We start from the raw sequence: 25,107 nt of genomic DNA, 5'->3' as shown, positions 1-25,107 counted from the left end.
CCCCCTCGCCCCCACCCCACAATTACTAATTTAGGACGGTGTCGCTTTTTTCCTGCCAAGAAATGAAGTGTTGCTAGGATGGCCAACAGCTGTTTATTTTCTTTCACTTTTCTTTTCCTCTTCTGGTAAATGCAGAAGATTCTGGAAAGCAACTCGATCCATGCACCCCAATGATTGGCCAGCACACACTGCTGGTATGTTGTATAAGCCAGAAGAGTGTATAAACCCTGCAGAGGAAGCAGGGGTGGGTGTCAGTGAAGAGCCTGGAGCACAGTGGTTCCTGCAGCTGAACTACAGTGTGTGAATCCAGTGGACACAGAACTTTCTGGTAAGCGGGCAGGAGCACTCTGATCTAACGTCTTACCCACCCAGTCTCTTTTCTCTAAATGGATAAGATGTGACACGACTTTCAGGAACATGCCCAGACAGTGGGGATCCTCAGCCTGGAAGCTAGGAGACTTTGGTGAAAGGTGAGCGGGGCTCCCTTGTGGATGATCTTTGCTCATCAGTCAAATTGAGGGACCATAAAGAAATGATCTGGATGTTTTTTCTGGTAAAACACATTCAATTGTTTTGCATGCTACTTATTCCTCTCCCTAAGATGGCTATAACGGATATGTCAGGTAATGGAATATCCCTGCAGTGTGTAGGAGCTTTTTGTTTGTTTGTTTGTTTTGTTTTGTTTTTTCTTTTTTACCTCGGGGCCATCATGTTCGCTGTAGTTTTCTTTATTGCAAAGCATGAATGCTAAGGATCTCCTCTGCATCTGTGAAGGAGACGAGTTGTGTCAGGGTGTGGTGACAGCTGTGATCTAGGCAGGCTTCCTTTTGTAATGCTGGTTGTGTCACAGCCTTCCTGTCTCCTGTGTTTATAGTCAGTGGGAAGACCTTGCCCACAGCTATTGCACTGAAGTCCACATGACAAAACCATGAGGTAGGATTAAAGTAACAGAAGAAAAATTGAAAAGACAAGAACAGCTTGTGTACTTTCAGGGACATTCTTTGTCCAGGGGGTGAATGTCCACCTCATCAGTAAATCTGGATGTGGTGCTTGTTTATTTAATGGACTTGCCTTTTCTTATAGGACATTCTTTCCCCACTCCTTCTGGGCCTGTGTCTGCACAAGTGTTGAACAAAGTCATCTCAATGGTGACTTGAGGACACTGCAATATTGTATTGAGTAAATGGATTTTAAATGGACAGATATTAAGTGTAAAAAAATTTTTATATTCCTCATGGAGATGACTTCCAATTAATTAAAAAGACAAATGTAAAATTAACTACAGAAATTAACAATAGATGGACTTACTGAAATAAAATAGATGGACTTACCAAAATCTTTAGAAAACAAAAATAAGACAGACTAAAATTTATGTGATTAAGATATGACATTGATTAAACACTGATGTCAATTTTCATTCATATTACTATTGTTTTTATTACTAGCTTTTAAGATTTGAGCAACGGGATGTATAGTGATTAAATTCCCAGTCGTCTGAAGGCACACACTGAAGCAAGTGCGCACAGATGGAGAAGACACTGGCTTTCATATAGAACACTCCATCCAGGTTCATACAGCAGTTGCTCTTGTTTTTATAATAGCTAATGCTGGTCAAATACCTTATGCAGATTTTTTTATGATTTTAATTTACTTAACTTTTAATTTTTCCATAATTAAGGGTTTAATTGAGAGCTTGTAGAAATTTGCTCTATTTCCTTTCTTTTGATGTTATAAACACAAGGACCAAAAGCATTTAAAAAGAAAACTCTCTGTGGTTCGCACATTCTGCTCACAGTCCTCATTACTAAGTATGTCAGGGCAGAAACCTAAGCAGGAAGAGAGGGTGGAGCCTTGGCAGAATGCTGCTTACTGGCTTCCTCACCATAGTTTGATCACGCTTGCATAAATTACCAAGGGTCATCAAAGCAGGGGGGCTACCACCCTCAGTGAGCTGTGACCTCCCACATCAACTGTCAATCAAGAGAATGTCCCATAGGCAGGTTCCCAGTCCTTCATGATGAAGACAATTCCTCAACTGGCGTTTTCTCCTCCCAAGGACTCTAGATTGTATCTTGTAGAAAAAAATAGCACAAAATATTTGGGAAGTGTATCAGAGCATAACTAAGGCTGCAACATAGAGAGAAAACAAAGTGTCAGGCGTAAAGGCATTCGTGATCTCACAACTTACTCTCCTTTCTTTCAGTGTCCTTTTCTTCAACACAGTCATGAATAATTTCTTCTCTGATACACAAAAAGATAAAGACAATGGAGATTTGTGGTCCTGCTTCACTGAATATTTTAGGAAGATTAAGATAGAAAACAAAATCATCGATGAGGAAACCATCCGTTGCATCACATTACACCTGAAAAAAGGAAACATTCAGGGGGCAAACTCTGCAATCAGTGCTGCATTAGAAAACATTGACAAGGCCCAAATAAATGTTGCTGTGACAGGAGAGTGTGGAGCAGGGAAGTCCAGCTTCATCAATGCCCTGAGGGGGGTTGGACCTGAGGAGGAGGGTGCAGCTGAAGAAGGCGTGGTAGAGACAACCATGAAGAGAACTCTTTACAAACACCCCAAAATCAAAACTTTGACTTTATGGGACCTGCCGGGTATTGGGACCCATAATTTTCCACCAAAAGTTTATCTGGAGAAAGTGAAATTCCAAGAGTATGACTTCTTTGTTATTGTTTCTGCCACACGTTTTACAAAACTTGAACTAGACCTCTCCAAAGCAATCAGAACAATGAGTAGAAATTTTTATTTTGTGAGAACCAAGGTGGACATTGATTTAGAAAATGAAAAGAAATCTAAACCACGCACCTTTGACAGAGAAAAGATCCTGAAGAAGATCAGAAGCTACTGTGAGAATACTTTTCATGACAATTACATGGATGCACCTCCGATTTTCTTGGTCTCTAACCATGATTTACGTAGCTATGATTTTCCAGTCCTGATGGACACCCTGACTAAAGATCTTCCTGTTCAAAAGCGCCATATTTTTATGCTTTCCCTGCCTAATATTACTGATGCAGCCATTGAAAGGAAGCGTGAGTCTCTGAAGCAGATTGTGTGGCTGGAAGCCTTCAAGGCTGGAGTTTTGGCAACTGTTCCCGTAGTGGGCATGCTCAGGGACAGTGGTGTGGAAAAGCTCAAGAAGAAGTTAAATCACTATCGGGATTCCTTTGGAGTGGATGATGAATCCCTGGAGTTCCTGGCTAAAGATGCCAAAGTGCCTGGTGAACAACTGAAAAGAAGCCTGAAATCTCCTTATTTGTTAGAAACTAAGAGAAATGAAACATTAGGAGAAAAGCTTTTAAAACTTTTGGAGATGTTTGCCTCAGCTAATGGTGGGCTCCTTGCTACAGGTCTTTACTTCACGAAAACCTATTACTTGCAACTTCTTTTCCTTGACACAGTGACTGAAGATGCCAAATTTCTCCTGCAGGTAACATTCAAAAAAACTAGTCCACACTCAACTCACCCACAGCTATTGGCCATGATAACATCAAGTGGTCAATACCAGGAAGTCATTAGAGAAAGTTTCCCTCTGACATCTTTTCTTTATACTAGCCAATCTACTGACAACACAAAAAACCTTTGAAAAGAGTCACAGGTCTTTACATGTCAGAGTCTGACAATCCCCAGTCCTACTTCAGATCTTCCTCTGTTTTTCAACTCCACATGCACACTACACTGAAAGAAACACACACAAACACACACACACACACACACACACACACACACACACACACACGTGCACAGGGAAGTGCATAGGACACCTAAACATGCACAAGCACACACAGAAAAGATATGAATAGCTGTTTGATAGTTATTTCTTCCTAATCAAAATATCCTAAGGAAGAATCAGGAGGCTGGGAACTCTATGGTCAGTGAATAGAACACTTGCCATGTGCGGTGCTTTGAATAGGTATGGCCTCCAGAGACTTACCTGTTTGAATGCGTGGCACCTACACAGTAGCACTAGGAGCTGTGGCAATGTTGAAGTAGGTGTGGTCTGGTTGGAGGCAGAGAAGTTCTGTACAGGTGGGATTAGAAGTTTCATATATGCTCAATCTGTCCTGTTTGGCACACAGTCTCAATCCGCTGCCTGCAGGTCAAAAGGTAGAACTCTTGGCTCCTCCAGCACCATGTCTGCTTGCATGCTGCCCCGCTTCCCACTGTGATGAATAAGGACAAAACCTCTGAAACTGTAAGCCAGGCCTAATTAAATGTTTCCCTTATAAATGTTGCCAGGTTCATGGTGTTTTTTCATGCTAAGGAAACCCTAACTAAGACCAAAGTTGGTACCATGGACTGGAGTATTGCTGTGATAGGCCTGGCCATGCTTTTCTTTGGGGGAACTTTGGCCTCTGGGACTTTGTCTTAGGAAAGCCAAGAAATGCTTTAAGAGCTGCCTAATGGGCCATTACCAGGAAACGCATAGAAGACAGTGTTACTGAGAGTGAGCTGAATGGTGAGGGCTTAGCTCAAGAGGTTCCAGAGGAGAAGAACCTTACTGTGGTGCCTACACATCGTTCCTGTGTTATTTTGGTGAAAAGTATGGCTGCTTTTTGCCCTTGTCTGAGGAGTCTGCCTGAGGCTAAAGTGAAAAGTCTTAGATTAATTACACTGCCAAAGGCAATCTCAAAACAGCCTTGCATAGACTGTCCTGTGGTTCACTCTTATGAAGAACATTTTGGTGGAATGGTGCAAACTTAGAAAGGAAAAAAATATAAACGATATTTATCAAGGATTAAAGGGGCACCAGGAAGTGGAACTGATTTTAAACCTGTGTTGAAGGAGATAAACACATTAAAGGTATTCAGTGGAAGTAAGGGAGTGCTGACCTTGGGGTAAGATCTTCCCAGAAGAGCTCTCCTCTTGTGAAAAGGAATTAAAGAAAAGTTAGGTCCAGGTATGTTGGTACATAATGAGTTTAATCCCAGCACTCAGGAGACAGAGGCATGCAGATCTCTGCAATTTCCAGGACAGGCAAGCTCAGGCAATGGAGGAAGCCACTGAAACAAGACAGCTGGTGATGACGTAATGGAGCAAGGGGCCCTGTTCCAGCACCAACCATCACCAGAGCTTTGCCCACATATCGCTGGCATTGTATGAAAGAATAGAAGGGGTTATGGAATCTCCCAGCATTTCTATCAAATTTTCCTGAGGCCAGATGTGTGGCCTTGACATGATAGGACTTCAGTGTCAATAAGATAACTATGGCTATTTTATCATTCCTGTTGCTGAATGAACAGTCACAGCAAATACAATAATGTTTATGAATGACACAGTCAAAGATAGACATGGGGCTGTGTCACAGAAGATAACGCAGGAGGAATGGTCAATTGTGTGCGAATTTGGTAATAGGCTTGGGTCTGCCACTGATCTGATATGGGTGAGAGAGAAAAAGGAGGCTCCAGGGTGACAGCAGGGGTTTGCTGTTTCCTGTCCTGATGACAAAGGCCATCATGCTGCCATAGGAGGTCCAGTAGGCAGGCTTGGGAAGAATAAACTTCAGAAACATAAGCTCTGAGCTGATTTAATACCCAAAAATCAAACTCAGGCCTTTAGGTCTGGCATGTGTATTTACCTGCTGAGCCAGCTTGATGGACTTGATATGCTTTGTTGTTTTCCTGAGACAGGGTCTCATGTAGCTCAGGCTAGCCTCTAACTCACTGTGATCCGAGGAGGGCTTTGAAGTTCTAACCCTCTTACCTCTACTTCCTGAATACCAGAATTATAGGGATTCACAACTACATGTAGTTGGTGAAGTGCTGGACATTGAACCATTCCTGCCGGGAAAGCATCATATTAGCTGACCTGTATCTGCAGTGCACAGTTAGATCATTTTGGAAAATAAAACATATAAGGAAAATAGCAAATCTCAATGATGCCTTGAGGGCTCTGCAATATTGTATCGAATACATGAATTTTAACATGGACTTTAGGGAGAAAGAAAATTTATATTAGTGTGAGGTTATGTCCCTCCTGGAGATTCCAAGTCATGAAAAAGGCAGAAGGAAAGCAAACCTAGGAAAATTAAATATTATTTCAACCAGATATAGTTGCTGGACATACTGACATCTTTTGGAATCAAAAGTAAAACACACAAAGATGTCTGTGATCATTATCGATTTGGCATTGATTAAGCACTGATGTCAATTATCATTCATTAATACTTAGTGTTGCTTTCAGGAACTAGGTGTATATTGATTAAGTTCCCAATCATCTGAAGGCGCACACTGAAGGAAGGTTACAAGCAGCATAGATGTTTGTGTTTTTATGATTGTTGATGCTGGCTAAAAGACCTTTACTTTTCTTGAATTTTAATATTTTCATAATTAATTGAGAGCTAGTTAATTCTTGTTCTCTTTTCTTTACTATTTCTGTAATAAAGACCATGACTAAAAGCATTTAAAAATAAAACAGCCTTTGAGGTTTGCACATTCTGCTCACAGTCCATCACTGAGGGCAGAAACTCAAGCAGGAGAGAGGTAGGAACATTCACAGAATGCTCCTTACAGACTTGCTCCCTGTCGTTTGTTCATCCTTTCATAAATTACCCAGGACCATCTTCCCTGGGGTGGTACCACTCAACAGTGTGCTGGGACTTCTACAGCAATTATGAATTAAAGAAAATGTCTGGCCAGGTGTTGGCAGCACACATCTTTAATCCCAGCATCCTGAAAGCAGAGGAGGTGGAAGCAAGCCTGAGATACAGTGTGAGTTCCAGGATAGCCAAGGCTACAATGAAACCAGAAAAGAAAAGAAAAGAAAAAAAGAAAAGAAACTGTCCTATAGGCAGATCCTCAGTACAATCTGATGGAGACAATTCCTCAGCTGGGTTTTCGTAACTCACCCTCCCTTTATTCTGCCTTCTTTCTTTCAGGGCCCTTTCCCCAACACAGTCGTGGGTCAGTTCTCCTATGAACCACCTAAGGATGAAGACAACACAGATTTGGAATCTAGTTTCACAGCACATTTTAAGAATGATAGGACAGAAAACAAAATCATTTCACAGGAAGCCACCCATTCAACTGAGTTACTTCTACAAAAAGGAAGAGTTCAAGGGGCAAACTCTGCAATCAGTGGTGCATTAGAATACATTGATAATCCTCCAATAAATGTTGCTGTAACAGGAGAGTCTGGAGCAGGGAAGTCCAGCTTCATCAATGTCATGAGGGGGGTTGGACCTGAGGAGGAGGGTGCAGCTGAACCTGGGATAGTAGAGACAATCAGGAAGAGACCTTACAAACAACCCAAAATTAAAACTTTGACTTTATGCGACCTGCCTGACATTGGAACCCAGAAATTTCCACCAAGAGATTATCAGGAAAAAGTGAAATTCCAAGAGTATGACTTCTTCTCTATTGTTTTCTCCTCACATTTGTTTGTTTATTTGTTTTTGTGTTTTGTTTTGTTTTTAGTTTTTCGAGACAGGCTCTCAACAGCCTTGCCTCTCCTGGAGTAGCTTTGTAGACAAGGCTGGCCTTGAACTCACAGTAATCTACCTGCCTGTGCCTCTGGGGTGCTGGGATTAAAGACATGTGCCACCATGCCCATGTCTGTCTCATGTTTTACAAAACTTGAACTAGACCTCGCCAAAGCAGTCAGAACGATGAATAAGAATTAGTACTTTGTGAGAACCAAGGTGGACAGTGATTTAGAAAATGAAAAGAAATGCAAACCACGCACCTTTGACAGAGAAAAGATCCTGAAGAAGATCAGAACTCCTGTGAGAATACCTTTCCTGACAGTCACATGATGCACCTCCGATTTTCTTGGTCTCTAATCATGATTTACCTGACTATGTTTTTCCAGTCCTGATGGACAAGCTGATTAAGGGTCTTCCTGTTGAAAAGCGCCATAATTTTATGCTTTGCCTGACTAATATCACAGAAGTAGCCATTGAAAGAAAACACAAGTTTACTCAGCAATTTGGCAACCGTTCCAGAAGGGGGCTTCCTCAGCGATGGTGATGTGCTGGAGTTTAAGGCGTGTTTAAGCCACTATCAATACCTCTTTGGAGTAGATGACAAATCCCTGATGTTTGTGGCTATGGATGTCCAAGTTTTGGTTGAACAGCTGAAACAATTCATTCAGTATCCTTATTTGTTGGAAACTATGAGAGATGAAACATTCAAAGAAAAGTTTTTGAAATATTTGGAGAAATTTGCTTCAGTTAATGGTTGGCTACTTCCTATAGGTCTTTACTTCAGGAAAATCTTTTACTTGCAACTTTATTTCCTTGACACAGTGATTGAAGATGCCAAACTTTTCCTTCAGGTGACATAGTAAAAAAAAAAAAGCTCGAACTCAACTGACCCAGAACTTCTGACCAAGACAACATCATTTGCTCAATATCAGGAAGTCATTAGACAATTTCTCCTCCGATACCTTTTCTTTGCACTAGCTAATCCAGTACAATAAGTCTAAGTATGTCAACATATTACAATCCCCAATTCCTCTTCAGACCTTCGTATCTGTCTTTCAACTCAACATGAACACTTAAACACACACACACACACAGGCACACACACATACACACCACACTAATTTACATTTACACATTAATTCACTCACACACAGAAAAATATGAATAGGTGTTTTATAGCTATTTTTTCAGAATCAAAACTTCCTAAAGAAGACTTAGGAAGCTCAGGGCTCTATGCTCAGTGCATAAAACACTTGCCACTTGTGGTGGTTTGCATAGGAATGTCTGCCATAGACTCATATTTTTGAGTGCTTGGCACATAGGAAGTGGCACAATTAGGAGATGTGGCCATGTTAGGGAAGATGTGGATTTACTGGAAGAAATACCTCACTGTGTACATGGGCTTTCACACCTCATATATTCTCAACCTAGGCCCAGTGTGGCACACAGCCTCCTTATGCTACCTCAGGATCAAGATGTAGAAATCTCAGCTCCTTCTCCAGCACCATGTCTGTCTGCACACTGGCGTACTTCTGGCCCTGATGATAATGGACTAAACCCCTGAAATTGTAAGACAGCCCTAATTAAATATTTCCCTTTATAAGAGTTGCCATGGGGTCTTTTCACAGCAAGGAAACCCTAACTAAAACAAAAGTTGGTACCCGGGACTGGAGTATTCCTGTGATAGAATAGACCTGGCCATGTTTTTGTTTGGAGAAATTTGGACTTTGGGCCTTTGTCTTAGGAATGCAGTAGAATGCTTTAAGAGCTTCTTAATGGGCCATACTAGCAGAAGCATGGCAGACAGTGTTATTGAGTGTGATGTGGATGGAGGGCTTGGTTCAAGAGGTTTCAGAGGAGAAGAACCTTAATGTGGTGCCTAGACATCATTCTTGTGTTATTTTGGTGAAAAGTATGTCTGCTTTTTGCCCTCATCTGAAGAGTCTGCCTGAGGCTAAAGTGAAGAGATTTAGATTAATTGCAATGGCAAAAAAAAAAAAAAAAAAAAAAAAAAAAAAAAAAAAAAAAAAAAATCTCAAAACAGCCTAGTATAGACTTTGTCCTGTGGTTCACTTTTATGAAGAATATTTGATGGAATGGTGCTCATTTAGAAAGGAAAAATATAAGCTGTATTTATCAAGTATTAAAGGGGTACAAGGAAGTGGAATTGATTTAAATCCTGTGTTGAAGGAGACAAACAGATTAAAGGTATTCAATGGAAGTAAGGGAGTGGTACCCTCAGGGCAAGATCCTCTCACATGAGCTTTCCTCTTGTGAAAAGGAATTAAAGAAAAATTAGGTCCAGGCATGATGGTACATAATGACTTTAATCTCAGGAGACAGAGGCATGCAGATCTTTGAGTTGAAGGTCAGACTACAGAGCAAGTTCCAGGAGAGGCAAGCTTAAGCAGTGGAGGAGATAATTGAAAACAGAAAGATGGTGAAGGTTTGACAGTACAAGGGGCCATGGTTCATTGTCTGCAAGCAGCTTAACTTGGAAGCTTCAGATATGTAGCTCTGGGTTAAGAGTCAAGAATATGGAATCTCCCTCCACGACTAATGAAAGTCACTGAGACCAGTGTGGCAGCTGTGCCCCTGAATTTAGGCCCAGAAAGGTCATTGTGTGAAGCTGTGAATGTGAACCCTGGATGGCCCTGGAGACAGCAAGATTTTAGAGTTGCTAGGCCTCTGGGATTTCTGCTGAGGAAAGCTACTAACAGGAAGTAGAAGCAGCCCAAAGGATGAAATGTGTTGCAGTTAACAAAGCTGAGAGGAGTTGGAGAATGAAAGAGATACAGTTTGGAGTTTGCCCAGTTGGTTTTCCATCTTGCGTTAGTCCAGTATTTCCTTACTATCCTGACTTTCCTCCACTTTGAAACAGTAACATATGTGATCTGCTTTTTTGAGTTTGAGTTTTTGGGTATTACAGTTAAGCGAGTGACCTAATTTCAGAAGAGACTTCGAACTTTGGAATTTCAACAGTTATTATATTGCATTAACTTTGGACTTTCAGACATTGTTAAGACTGTGATAGCCTATGGGAACTTTTAAAGTTGGACTAAGTGCATTTTTGCATTAGATTATGGCTACAAGCCTATGGTGGCCAAGGAGTGGAATGTGTTGATTTGCATATGTATGGCTCCCATAGACCCATGTGCTTGAATGCTTGGCCCATATGGAGTGTTGTTATTAGGAGGTGTGGCCATATTCACCTTACCTATTATTATGTAGAATGATGTTTCTAAGCATGTTTCCCCTACATATAAAAGCCTAAAGTCGTGTGACCTTGCCTTTTTCACAGTACATAATTTAACTGGAGTGAACTTTGTTCCCATGACCTTGCTCAATCTGCAGAATGCACTAAGAATTGTCTGATGGCCTGAATAAAAGTGGCTGTTGTATGAGACTTTAGTCTGCTTCATTTTTAGTCTCCTCTATCCCTGGTGCACAGCACCAAATAAATCAGATAACAAATAACACTCACCAAATTAGCCTGAGGGAGGAAAGGATTCATTTGTCTGGCAGGTTGCACTCCATCATCAAGGGAAGCCACCGCAGGAACTAAAGTAGAGACTGTTAAGGGAACACTACTTACTGCCTTGTCTCCATGACTTGTTTACCCTGCTTGCTCACACAGCCCTCGACCATCTTCCTAGGGATGGCTGGGCCCTCCTACATCAATTATCAATCAAGAAAATGCCCAACAGACATTCCAACATGCCAATCTGATGGAGGCAAATCTTCAATTGAGAGTTCTTCTTCAAATGAGGTGTTGTGGTTCATGCCTCTACTCATAGCACTCTGCTGATTCCCTATTAACAGGTATGATTATGTTTATAACACAACCTTCCTGGCCAAAGCCTCCATCATATATACTGGATTATTCCAGTTCCACATACATCTACCACTCTCTGTTCTTCCCATTTTCAATCCTTCTTTTGGTATTGAAAGTCCCAGGATAACTGGAAGGAACCTGCAACTAGGCAGAGTTTGCCCTTCTTTTGCAATTATTGGTGGGCTGGTTTTGCTTGTAGTAAAGAACATGGAAAGTACACATTAGACAAAAAGGAAAAGAAAATTCTTCTAAAACTTTTCTGGCAGTGGAGTAAGGACTTTATGTGCAATGTAATTGAGCTTTTGAAGACTCAGTACAAAGCACTGCTGTTTGTAAATTGTCCATGTATAATGCTGCCCGCACACACCCAGCAGTAGGTTAGCCTGCTTGGAGGCAGATGTGATTGGAACTGCTGTGAAGTAAGTGTCCTGGACTCAAGGTCTGTAGCACCTAGGACTTAGGCTTGTTGTGCCCAGATTGATTCAAAAAAAAAAAAAAAAAAAAAAAAAAAAAAAAAAAAAAAAAGAACCAGAAAACACATGAAACCACTGTAAATTACAAGAGGAATCTTTAATTCAGCTCTGTGCTGGGTCGAACCAGATTTCCCCCAATGCCAGGTCTCAGGAGTGCTGCCACAGCCTTGATCTCTGGTCCTTTTATCCTCTCAGTGTCCTTTAAGCACAAAAGGGCTCCAAGACCACCCATGGCTTAACTTCTTTTGTTCTCCCCAATGGGATGGGTAGGTTGTTAGGTACCATTTTCTCTGGTGGGCAGGAAGGAATGTGGCCAGAAAACTGGGTCTCTTATCAACTCTATCTCCAGTGGGACTCGCTGGTTCAGTTACTAGGCAATGTTATCTCTAGTGGGGGCTGCTCTTTGCAGCTGGCCAGATTATCTCCTATAGGCCTATTTCTTAACCTTTGTCCCACTTACCCTGAAATCCAATTTTAGTCGAGCGTTTGTGTAGTTGTATTTTTGCCATGGTATAGTTATCTATTTCCTGAGTAGTTTTGGTTGTAGCTTGATTGTTTGGGATAGGGTTTTCCTTCTAGTACCTTCTGTAAAGCTGGATTTGTGGATAGGTACTGTTTGAATTTGTTTTTGTCATGGAATATTATGTTTTCTCCATCAATGGTTATTGATAGTTCTGCTGGGTAAAGTAGTCTGGCCTGGCATCTGTGGTCTCTTAGGGCTTGCAGGATCTCTGTCCAGGCCCTTCTGGCTTTTATGGTCTCTGCTGAGAAGTCGGGTGTAATTCTGATAGGTTTGCCATTAAATGTTATTTGGCCCTTTTCCCTTGCACCTTTTAATATTTTTTCTTTGTTCTGTGTGTTTTGTGTTTTGATTATTATGTGATGGACAGTTTTTCTTTTCTGGTCAATTCGATTTGGTGTTCTGTAGGCCTCTTGTATGTTTGTAGGCATCTCTTTCTTTAGATTGGGGAAATTTTCTTCTATGATTTTGTTGAGAATAGTTTCTGGGCCTTGGAGTCTGATAGCTTCTCTTTCTTCAATGCCTATTATCCTCAAATTTCTTCTTTTTATGGTGTCCTTAATTTCTTGGATGTTTTGTGTGAGGAGTTTTCCAGATTTGGCCTTTCTTTAGTGGTTGCTTCAAGATCTGTGATTTTTATCTTCTAGACCTGAAATTCGTTCTTCCATCTCTTGGATTCTGTTAGAAAAGCTCACCTCTGTGTTGCTCGCCTTCTTCTCTGAGGTCTCACGTTCTCGTTTTTCTTCTGTCTGTGTGTTTATCATTGAATCCATTTTCATTTTCAAATCTTGAACTGACTTTTTGATTTCTTTTATCTGATTGTTTGTATATTCCTGAGTTTCTTCCCCTGCCTCTTTATAGGTCTTCAGTGCTTGAACTGTTTTATTTACTTCTTTCATCTAGTTGTTTGCATTTTCCTGCAATTTTTCCAGTTCCACTCTATATGCTTCTTTTATGTCTCTCACCTGTTTGTCTGTGTCTTCCTGCATTTGATTACGAATTTTATTTGTTTCCTCCATTACCATCCTCATTACTAAGGATTTGAGGTCATTTTCTTGTATTTCTATTGTATTTGAGTTCTCTGGGTTGTTTTCTTTGGGATAGCTGGAAACTGGAGACGCCATGTTGTTTTGGGTTTTTGCGTATGCTTTTTTGCTGTCCTTTAGACATCTTGCCATCTTTGTTTTTGTTGGGTAGCTTCCAGAGTTGGATGGAGGGAGTCTGATGATAGATTCACTTGTTTTCACATGATTTCCCTAGGCTCGGAGCTCTAATGCTTCACTGGTGTGGATAGTAGGAGGTTAGCCCTGTTGTTTTGGACTCTCACAGCCAGTGATCTTCAGCTCCCCTGTGCTGTGGGTCCTGCAATCGTTCTGGGTCTCTGAATGAGTGTTGGGTCAGGCCAAGGTATCCACAGTCTTCTGTGTCCCCTGCCAGGTCTATCCAGGAACACTGGGCCCGAACCACGGGCAGAACTTAGCTAGATTCTCAGGGCCTGAACCGTCTGCCGAGCTCAGCTAGGGATTCTGGGCCCAAAAATGCACACAGGGTTCAGCCAGAATTTTTGGGCTGGGACTACGCATCAAGCTCAGCTAGGGGCTTTTGGACCAAAGTGCGTGCTGTGGTCAGCTATTGACTCAGGGCCCGAACTGTCCGCCAATCTCAGCCAGGAATTCTGGATTCAAACTGCACACTGTGTCCAACCAGAGTCTTAGAGCTGGTGGAACTGAGCGCTCCGCCCAGCCTGCCTCACAGCAAGAGAACTGCAGCTGCGCTGAGCCAGCGCCACTGATGGAACCAAGTGCTCCACCCAGACTGCATCACTGCAGGGGAGCTGCTACTGAGCTGAGGTGGTGCCTAGGGTGGAACTGAGCTCTCCACCAAGCCTGCGCCACAGCAGGGGAGCTGTGGCTGCACTGAGTTAGTGCCTCAGGCAGAATTGCTTGCTGGGCTGGGCCAGAACCCGGGACTCTGGGGCCGAACTGTCCACCGAGTCCAGTCTGGGTCCTAAGGCACCACGCAACCCAAATCCTGCCCAGAGTCCCCTCTCCCGCAGCAACTCCCACCGGCCACTATACCAATCACCTCCACCGGAAGGCTATGAGCTGCAAACCTCAGCCACTGCCGCTGGTGCCGCTGGTGCTGCTGCCTCTGCCGCTACCACTCCGATCCGAGAAAATCCACGCTCCTCCCATGATCAGGGGCATGCAGGTCCTCTGCACCCTGGTCCCTCCGAACCGTGGAGCAGTCCTGCTGCCGTGGTGTGGGGACCTCGGTGTTCCTGGCTCAGAAATCTGTGCAATTCCTTGAATTGTTCACTGGAGCCTCCAAACCCGGTCCACACTGCTCACCGCCATCTTGGATCTCTCGATCCTCATTTCTAAATCAGCACTTGTAACCTGAAACGTGGTAACCTGAAATCCAATTTTAGTTCTTCTGGTATTTCAGGCTTGTATTCACTCTTAAGGCTCCGAAGAGTACGGATCTGTCTGTCTATCTGTCTGTCTGTCTGTCTGTCTATCTGTCTGTGTCTCTCTCTCACATACTCTCTCTCTCTTTCTCTCTCATTCACACACACACACACACACACACACACACACACACACACATCACTGATTCAGACATATGACTCAGTAGCTCTTTTCCTGGAGAAGGGATGTGGCAATAACTTTTCCCCTATTGAATATAGCACAGCATTGCATGGCTCTAACTGAAAAGGGTGATATTCCAGAGACTCATGCTTGGTAGAAGAGGACTCTATCATAAGATGAGCCATAGGTCCTGATGAGATAGCATTTCAGCCCAACAGTGGTGAGGTATGATGTTGTAGTGACTCTAAACACTGGGGAAAAGGGACAGGGCAGTAACCGGGCTCTTTAAAGCCAGTTTAAAGCCAGATAAAGTAGAAGAAAACATGCTGGAAATTGTAGGGCATAGGTGTGTCCTGAGTCTTGAGATCATGGGACAGTGCTCAAGGTTTAGATGCCAAGATTTCTACAGACTAGGGAGGTAAGTGTTCCACTCTGGGGCTAAGTTTTTTTTTTACACCAAGTCCTCAGTCAGGTAAGAATGTTGACTCACTCTACAGCATGCATGGCACCCTCCAATACTGTGAATGCTAGCCCAAAACAGGAAGCTTTCTGCTTAATACCAACGTTTCTCTGTGTCCCATGTCTAAGTATATAGTGTCTTCAGCAATATAATCTTACCAAAAGGTTCTAATGGGGAATTAAGAATAATACCAATAACCATCTTGTTTAGTTTGGACCCCTGAGGTTGGAAGACACCTGTCTTTAATCCAAATCTTGCTATTATTCTTCATTTCCCACTAGAACATGATGGTAAGGGTGACTCCATCTTCCTTTTTATATGTGTAGATATGTTTTAGGAAGTCTCTACATTAATAGGTTACATACCACATTTTGAAAATCCATTAGTGTTATTTATCTTTCCTACTTTCCTTCCTCTCCTCTATTCTCCCCTTCCACCTCAATGTAATCTTTTTATCCCATAATTTTCTTTTAAATCGTATCTTCCTTCTCGTGAAAGTCCCACTCCAGGCACCATATAATTTAAAAATCTCCACGGTATTCCAAATGAGGCACACATATCTGAAGAATGAAAGCTCACATCCACAATGAGAGGAATTAAATGATGTTTGTCTTTCTGGGTCTGTATTACCTCACTCAGAATTATGCTTGTAGATCCATCTCTTCCCCATTAATTATATAGTTTCTTTTTGTTTCACAGATGAGTAATAATCCATTTTGCAAAGATGCACATTTCATTGTCCATTCCTCACATGACAGGCATCTAGACTGTTTCCCTTTCCTGGCTATTGAGAATAGAGCAGGAATGATGGGTGATTGAGTAGGTCCATAGTAGGAGATAGAGTAGCTTCACAATATTTCCAAAGATAGCACAGATGTGGTAAATCTGTTTGTAGATTTGGGGGAGCTTACACACAATCACCTTACTTGCTGAAACAGTTATCCCTCCCACCAGCGTGGACTGAGTATTCTCCTTTTTCCACATCCACAACAGTATTTGGTGCCATTTCTATTTTTGCTTTTAGCCACTCTCACTGGGCTGACATAACATCTTGAAGTAGCTTTGATTCACATATCCATGGTGGATAAGAATGCTAAATATTCCCTGAGCTCTGCCAAATACCAAGTGTAGGCAAAAGAGCAGAGTGCCCCAGTTCCCACTGTTCTGTGCCAAGAGCCGCTCTGTTAAGGGAGCTCACTAGGCATGTGGGCTGTCTAGGAGGTGATCTGGTATTCACAAGGTCTGTACTGTGATGCACCCCCAGAACTGCTTCCAGCCAGTCAGGAGCCTTTGATTTGGAGAAGTTCAGTACGCATGAGAGATCTCTGGAAGGGACTGTATTTTGCAAGCTCTGTACCCCAGAATTGCTTCCAACCTCTGACTACCCTGTTAGTTGTGCACTGCTCCATATCTCTAAAATCTGGCATTAGAGGTGGGCATGGTGGCACATGCCTTTAATCCCAGCACCCAGGGAGGCAGAGGCAGGTGGATCCCTGTGAGTCTCAGGACAGCTTGGTCTACAAAGTGAGTCCTGGACAGCCAAGGTTGCACAGAGAAACCCTGTCTTGAAAAACCAAAAGAAAAAGCATCTGATATTGGTGGGAACTGTGATGTTCTGGGTATTGACCAGCTCTGACTGAGCAGACTTCCTACAGGAGGATATACTGTTTATTGTTCAGATGAATTAATCCCTGATTATGGAATTCCTGATTTGATTCAAATAGTTTTAAAAGTTAAATTGTTTTAGATCTTCTAAAATAATTTTAGAGAGTTTATGGCTGCAATAAATATCATTATCGCCCTCCAGATGCCTCACTACAGATAGCCTTGTAGCAGATTTGTGGCTTCAGATAAGCCTTCACTCTAGATGGCACCATGAATCCTGGTATTTCACCATAAATTTAGGCAAGTTGCTTTAAACTTCCCATGAACGCAACGTGAAATGAAGCTACTTCGAGATGTCTGAATTTACTCTGTTTCTTTGATTAAAAGACAGATAAAATGATTGTCCTGAACTCATTATGAACTAAGAGATAGCTGGATAATGTATAGCTAGGTCAGTCCCAATAGATAAGTTGTATATTCTTGTAACTTTCAGGCCTTGTCACTCTGAACTCGCTGTGAACTTACATAATGGATACTTAGATAAGAAATGTTTAGATTTAAAACATATAAGCTGTTGTATTTTAGAATCCATCTGTTTTCATGATTAATTGTCCTTTGACTATGAGGTAATCCTTTTCTTAGAAGTATAAGTACGGCGACCAACAATAAATTTTGTTGAAATTGCGAAGCTTAACTTTAGTTGAAGTTAAGATGCCTAACTTCATCCACCTCTTCTCTTGAATGTATGTGTGCATGATTTATTTTTCTACCTCTCCCTTACATCCTATTTCTGTCTCTTATTCCCCTATAGATTTGCAAATAAGTTAGCAGACTCAAGGCTTTAACACCAGCCTTCTATGGCTAACAAACCTAAGTTTACATTAGCTTACTGGAGATCTCTGCAAGGAGGCCTATCTACAGATCAGAGAGTCTCCTTTTAGGATCCCCCGTGCAGTCTCTATCTAGAAGCCACTTTTATAGCCTCAGCCATAGGAAAATTGTCATCAGTTTAAGAGTTCCTCCTCGGCTGCAGTATAGTCAGTCCCTAGAGAAGAAACCTTGCGTTCCCTTTCCTCTTTCTTCTTTCAATCCTGACCAGTTGCCTGAGCCATCAGCTCTGGCCATCCAAGAGATGAAGCCAACTGAAAGGGCATCTGCATCCAGCACCAGAAACCCTACCCTGGACCTCTTCAGAGCAGCCGCTGGTCATTAAGAGTTCTGACAGTGGAAGGGATGTGCTGGACTCTCCATGGACTCAGCCACAGTAACAAGGATACATTGTTACCGCATTTTACATCATTTCTAGGACTGAGCCACTGAAACAACTTCCCTAGGCCGCTTGCTAATCAGGAAAGAGTTCACACACTGTGGGACTGTGGGAAGGCATGAAGGCAATAGAGGGCAAGCTTCAGTTGAGCTTCCTGCTCCATGCAGACCTTCGCTGTTTCCTCTCTCGGCATTTCTGTTTCTCACTACAGCACCCACCCTTCAGCCTCTCCACAGTAATTCCCCACCATGGTTTTTATTTTTCAACGTGTTCTTATGCAGCCAGGCTGGCCTTGTATTGCAATGGAGTCGTTGATGAGCTTCAGTTTCTGTGTGTTTCATCTCTAGCTCTCCAGTGCTGGCATCACAGATGTGATTTGGCGATGAGGGCAAAATCCAGGGCTTTTTGAACTCTACCCACAGAACTATGTCTCCAGTCCTAGCTTTTTACTTTTCAAAATTTTTAAATTAAAAAAATTATTTGAGTCTAGGTCTCACTGTGTCACACTGGCTGTCCCAGAGCTCATTATGTAGACCAGGCTGACCTCTGACTCACAGAGATCTGCCTGGTCTTGCTCTCTGAGTGGTAGGATTATAGGCATGGGCTACCACTGTAGGCCCATTTATTTCAGAATGTGAAACACTGAGGGTTGGAGCGATGGCTTGGTGGTAAAGCACTTGCTGTACAAGCATCAGGTCCTCAGTTAGGATCGCCACTCCCAAGGAAGCCAAGTGTGGAGAGATGCGATAACCGTCCAGACTTCAGTTCATCAATCGTTGCCGGGTTCAATGAGAGACCCTATCTTTTAAAAGGTGGAGATTGAGAGAGGAAGACACAGGATAATGACCCCCACCCTTCACATGTTGAGTGCACACATGTACATACATTTATGTACACCACACACAAAAGCTCAATTTGAATTTATAAAAATGCTGCACAAGTTTTTGTAAATTATATTAAAATGTAAAAAAGCATTTCTAGTCAATGACCTGAGAAGAATATGATTCCCACCTTCAAATCTGATTTAATCTTTGCCTAACTGATCTTTACCTTCTCTGGTAGAATTGGTGGCAAGGGGCAAGAGTATCAAACTCAGCTCAGAGAAGAAGCCCTGGTGAGGTGAGATACAGGAAATCTACAGAACTGATCACTTCAAGATGGCTTTGATCAAAATGACAAAAATTGATCATTTGGGGGGGGGGATTTTCCCAAATTCTGGAGATAAGGGGATGGCAAAGTAAAATGCTAGGTGAAAACATATTTTTAAACATGTAGTAAAATTGCTGAATGGTTCTGGAACTGAAAATATTGAGGCACTAATATATAAACTGCAACCTCCATAGGAGAAAACCTTAGAAACAGTCGGGACTGGAGATAAACTGAGCTTTGCCAAGTATGTAGTTCCATCTTAAAGTGATTTGGTCTCTTTCTGAGTTAAAGTGATCTCTCCTCCGTTCTTCTCTCTAATTGAAGAATAGATGAAGACTGGAATACTTTCAATGATAGATAACATTAGCTGGTCCTCCGTGATTTTTAAATTATGTACCTATTTCAGTTTGAATTTTAGTTAATCACAATGAAACCAGTTAAACAGTTTCTCATTTTACTAGTCACATTTCAAGTGTTTGTTGTAAACATGGATATGAGAGTAGGCAGTACTAGGGTTGTAGAGTATTCCCATCATGACAGAAAGATTATTGGGCAATGCAGTTGAGGTCAGATAACAGAGATAGACCTCAGTCTGACAGGGTTATTCTCTACTAAATCTCTTTTCTTCTTTTATCCAGCATGATATGATAATGGATAGTATATATCTGAATAATAGTATCTGAATTATAATGTTCCCCATAGGCCCATGTATATGAATCTTTGGCCCCCAGTTAGTGGGACTATTTGAGAAGCATTAGGAAGTGTGCACTTGTTGGAAGTGGCATGTCACTGGGGTGAACTTTGAAGTTTCAAAAACCCATGCCATTTCAGGTTAGCACTTTCTTCCTGTCTGTGGCTCAGAATGTAAACTCTTGGCTACTCTTTCAGCCCAGACCTGTCTGCAGCCTGCGATGCTCCCTGCTATGATGGTCATGGGCTTTAATAAACTGGAACCACAGATACCAAATTAAGCGTTTTCTATTGTAAGTTGTTTTGGCCATGTTTTGTTTTTTGGGTTTTTTTTTTCTTGTTTTGTTTGTTTGTTTGTTTGTTTGTTTGTTTTTTTTTGTCACAGAAACAAAAAAGGTAGAAGTTGGTAACATTGAGTAGACTATTGCTGTGACAGACCTTACCATGACGATTTTTTGGAGGAATATGAAAGACTTTGGGACTTTGAACTAGGAATGCATTTAAATGCTATAAGTAGGACCTAATGAGCCTTCTACTAGAAGCTTGTAAGGTAAGAGTGCTAAGAGCAATGTGGACTTGGGCTGAGCTCAAGAGATCTCAAAGAGAAGCAACATTAGCAATTGGGCTAGAGATCATGTTTATGATATTTTGACAAAAAAAATTTAAAATAAAAAATGTGGCTGTTTTCTGCCCTTGTTCTGAAAACTAATTGCCTGAGGCAAAATTGAAAAATAATGGCTTAATTTTGTCACCAAAGGAGATTTCATAGTATTTTAAGATCTTTTCAAGGCTCTGTCATATGGCTATTAGCAATCATTCTTATACAGGTCTACAGAGATGAAAGAATAAACAGGGGGAAAGACATATAAAATGTACAGTGTGAGGAGAAAAAAATAACCAGGAGATTTAATTTAGCTTGTGCTAAAAATTAAGGAGAACCCTGGCATGAAATGAATAAAGGGAATGCTGCCCTCAGACCCCACCCAGATAATCTTGCAGATATCCCACGGCATCTCCAATGCCCTGGAGTCTCCAGTGCAATCTAGGTCTTACTATCCCAGTTTCACACGATGGCCTTTCAGGCTTTATATTCAGGGACCCCTCTGCCATACATCCTACTCAAGGAAAGCAGTGGCTTTCCCTAAGCATGGAGGAAGAGTCCACAACCCTATTTCTCCTATATCCTTCATGGTTTTAAATCCAGACCCATGTGGCTAATGTTACCAAGTATGGCTGTCAGCCTGGGATGAAGTCTGACCCTCTCTGTGAATTACATTTGCACAAGCCTTGATTTGTTTGTTTGTTTCTTTTTTTGTCTTTTGTTTTTTGTTTTTTTTAGAAGAATTCCTTGCGTATTTTCCTTTTATAAGTTGCTGAGATCAAAGGCACGCATCACCACCGCCAGGGCTCTATGCTCTTTTTTTGGTTTTGTAACTCTTCTTTCTTCTGAGGATGGGAAGTTACAACTGGTTTTTCATTAGAGCAAAAGTGAGTAAGTGCAGTTTATTTAATTCAGTTAAAAAATATTATGATTTCATTTTGTTAGCAGGGTTATTTGATAGCATTGATGAAGTAAATGGACATCTGCTTTAAAAAAAAAAACACACATGGTTTTGAGGAATTGGGGCAGCTGGACTTCCAGTCCATATTCTCTAGGTTTAGATCACATTACCATATAAGCAAGCTCAGAACAAAATGACTTTTCATGCATTCCCTCAGTTGAGTCTCTAGCCCTGCCTGACACATGACCACTGTCCTACCAAAGCATATAGGGAGCAACCAGTAAAGTCATGCACCAATTCATGACCCACAGAAGCCATTAGACCATAAATATGTACATAATAAACAATAAAATAATAAAAAGGGTAAAAAGTTTTAAATCTTGTAATAATTAGAAAAATTAAAGCCCCTACCTAAAGAATATTAATAAAATATTAATATTTTTATAAACATCCATCTCATCTTATTTGTGTGTGTATATGTGTGAAGGTGCCCCTACAAGCCAGAAGAGAACATCAGCTCACCTGTACCTGAAGTTACCGGGGGTTGTGAGTCACAATATACATGCAGGGACCCAAACTTGTACATTATGCAAAAATCAGTAATCACTCTTAGTCACTCACCTATCTCTCCAGCCCAAATAAGATTTGGGGGAGTAGAGGTAGACAAGAAATATACTAGAACTAATAGAAAAACAATGTCTAATAAAACTTAAATATAACAGTTGAAATATCAAACGCTAATGGCTAAAGAGATGTCTTGATTGGTAAGAGTGCTTGTTGTACAAGCATAAGAACCATAGTTCAGGTCCTAGCAACCACACAAAAGCCAGGTATGGTCATATGATGGTTGATTTTTACTCTCAACTTGCCACAAATTAGAATTAACTGTGTAGGGAGCCTCATCTAAATAAATGTCCTGATTGCCTTTATTGATGGTGGATGACCCACGCTGATTGTGGCTGGCAGGTTTGTAGAGGCCCAGAAACAAAGAGTATGGCAGGAGGGTGACCACCTGCCTTTTGATGACTTGGTCTTCCCCTTCCTGTGGGTCGATTAACCCTGCTGCTGTTACTGAGTCCTTCTCTAATATCAGAACAAGTGTTTCCAAGCATGCATTGTGCACTAATTGCTCTCCAAAACCTTCAGGATTTGGGCACCAGATTGGAACTGCTGAGGCACCCGGCCTGTTTGAACTGCCAATGTATTAACACACACACACACACACATATATATGTATGTATGTATGTATGTGTGTGTGTAAATATTCATTCTATTGGTTTCGTTCCTCTAGAGAACCTTGGCTACTGAAAATACATTAACTTTCGTGCTGCTGGGGCCAAGACAGGATAATCACTAGGGCTTGCTGCCTTCCACCTTAGCTTTGGGTTCAGTGACAGATGCTGTCTGAAGCAGAACACCTAATGTCCTCATCTGGCCTCCGTATGTCACACACAGAGGTGCACACCTATACACACATGTGCATACACAGACACATCACTCACACACACATACACACACACACATACAAGCACACAAAGAAAGAAATATCAAAGCCAGAATAAATTATTGTCAATAAATATTAATCATGCATTTTATAAAACATGGAGTGTCTAATCAAATATAAAATGACAACAACCAGGAATCACAAAAACTTTTCTATTAAAAACAAGACATCAGATATGAATCAAATTTTTCTATGAAGTATCAGTGATCAGAGTATTATCTTTAAAGAGGAGTGGGAAGCCTGCTCCAACTATTACTATAAGTATAAAATAACAATGATAACAAGACTGAATAAGGAAAAGAACAGATCAACCCTCACTAAAGTCACAGCTAGAAAATCATTCTCCATGATACATTAGCCTCTTGATGTGCCATACATGCACACTTGTGTGAGTATATAGATGTGTGTACTTATGTGTTGGCATATAAAACACAATAACAATTAAGTCAATGTGAATATAACACTTGAGAAGGATAAAAAGATCATTGTTGAAAATATTTTATTTTTAGTCTTTATATTGAAAGAGTGTCTAGAAATGTAGCACAGGCTGTCCCATACTCACTGTGTACCCCAGGCATACCTCAGACTCATGATCCTCCTACCTCAGTGCTGGGATTTAGAGCCACATGCCACCACGCTCTAAAGAAAATAATTTTTAAATGACTTAGATTTGGCATCTTTATCTTCTTTCTTTTTTCCTAAACCCACTGTCTTCATTACTTTTCTATTGCTGTGTTGACATAATACCATGACCAGGGCAATTATATAAGAAGGCCTTTAATTAGGATTATGGTTTCAGAGGGTTAGAGTCCATGATGGCAGAGGCATGTAGCAGGAACAGCTAGAGCTCCTGTCTTGATCCAGAAGCAGGAGGCAAAGAGCATACTAGAAATGGCACAAGTCTCCTGAAGCATCAAAGCCCACTCTGAGTAACATGCCTTCTCCAATGAGGATACACCTGCTAATGCCTCCCAAACAGTTTCACCAATTAAGTACCAAGTGTTTATTCATATAAGCTCATGGAGTCCAAATCTAATTCTAAACACTACACCCATATCTTCTGATATTTTCCATTGTTGACAAATGAACCATCACTATGAATCAAGGAGGGGAAACAAACCTTGCAGACCTAATTGATTTTCCTCTGTCTCCCAAGTGCTGGCCTTAAAGGTACACACCACTAAACCCAGATTTGCACTCTATAGTTCTTACTAGTACCGGGTGTAGTAATTTGTATTTGGAGGGCTTTTCTATTCATCTACTCTAGCTCCCAAATAAAAGACATAGAGACTTACTGGATTTATTAGTAAGGTTTAGGCTCCATAACTGAGAGGATATCCATTTATCCTCTAAGCTAGTCTGGCTATTTCCCAGCCACACATGCCAAGTTACTTGCCATATTGGTCCTCTCTTGGCTGTTCCTGATTGTTAGGTCAATTCCTCATGGTGACTTACCCTCTCTCTCCCTCTCCTTGTGATCCTTACCTGAGATGCCAAACCTGGGAGCAGAAGTCCTGCCTACCTATCTCTTCTGCCCAGAATTGGCTGTCTGGCTTCTCTATTAACCAATCAGAGATAACTGGGGAGCAAAGTTTACACAACATTGATTAGTGTACATGACAATGTCCTTGTCTGGGCTGCAGCCAGATCTTGGGGCCCAGAATTCAGCACAGAGCAACAGACCAACCCCCAACACCTGGGTATTCATTAACAAATAAAATAAAGAAAATTTCACATTCATAGCAGTATTCATTACTGATCTACCAAAAGGGCCATATCATGTCATTTGCAGATAAAATAAATGGAATTGAAGGTCACCATTTTAAGTAAAATAAGCAGACTCAGAAAAACAAGCACCATATTTTCTCTCATGTAGAATCCAAAGAGAAAAAGAAAAAAGTGAGACTTTGAGGGGAATGGAGCAAGTGGAGAGAAGAATATAGATAAGAAAAATTATTGTAGGAGTTAATATGATGAAAGTATATTATATCTATATGTGAAAGTACCATAATGATACCTATAGTTTTATAAAATTAATATACACTAAATAAAGGAAAGGGAAAATTGAA

At 41.3% G+C, this 25,107-nt stretch overlaps 3 protein-coding genes and 1 pseudogene across 4 annotated transcripts in view; 3 read left to right on the top strand and 1 right to left on the bottom strand.

The window, feature by feature from the left end:
• LOC127204365 (interferon-inducible GTPase 1-like) overlaps positions 1 to 25,107 on the bottom strand; it is a 144,672-nt gene that overhangs the window by 66,952 nt on the left and 52,613 nt on the right. The window lies entirely within an intron of this gene.
• Positions 258 to 25,107, top strand: part of LOC127204364 (interferon-inducible GTPase 1-like) — a 146,448-nt gene continuing 121,598 nt past the window's right edge. For both annotated transcript variants that reach the window (XM_051163308.1, XM_051163309.1), the window contains exon 1: positions 258 to 273. The gene's annotated coding sequence lies outside the window, so the exon portion shown is untranslated. The remainder of the gene's footprint in view (positions 274 to 25,107) is intronic.
• Positions 2,226 to 3,620, top strand: LOC127204360 (interferon-inducible GTPase 1-like). Its single transcript, XM_051163303.1, has one exon. The coding sequence runs from the start codon at positions 2,226 to 2,228 to the stop codon at positions 3,603 to 3,605; it is 1,380 nt and encodes a 459-aa protein (XP_051019260.1). The 3' UTR covers positions 3,606 to 3,620.
• LOC127204273 (interferon-inducible GTPase 1-like) lies at positions 6,646 to 8,315 on the top strand (annotated as a pseudogene).

This window comes from Acomys russatus, chromosome 20 (assembly GCF_903995435.1).
Source record: "Acomys russatus chromosome 20, mAcoRus1.1, whole genome shotgun sequence".
NCBI classification, from domain to species: domain Eukaryota; kingdom Metazoa; phylum Chordata; class Mammalia; order Rodentia; family Muridae; genus Acomys; species Acomys russatus.
The sequence above is the reverse complement of the archived record's forward strand: the minus strand, read 5'-3'. Positions and strand labels throughout refer to the sequence as shown.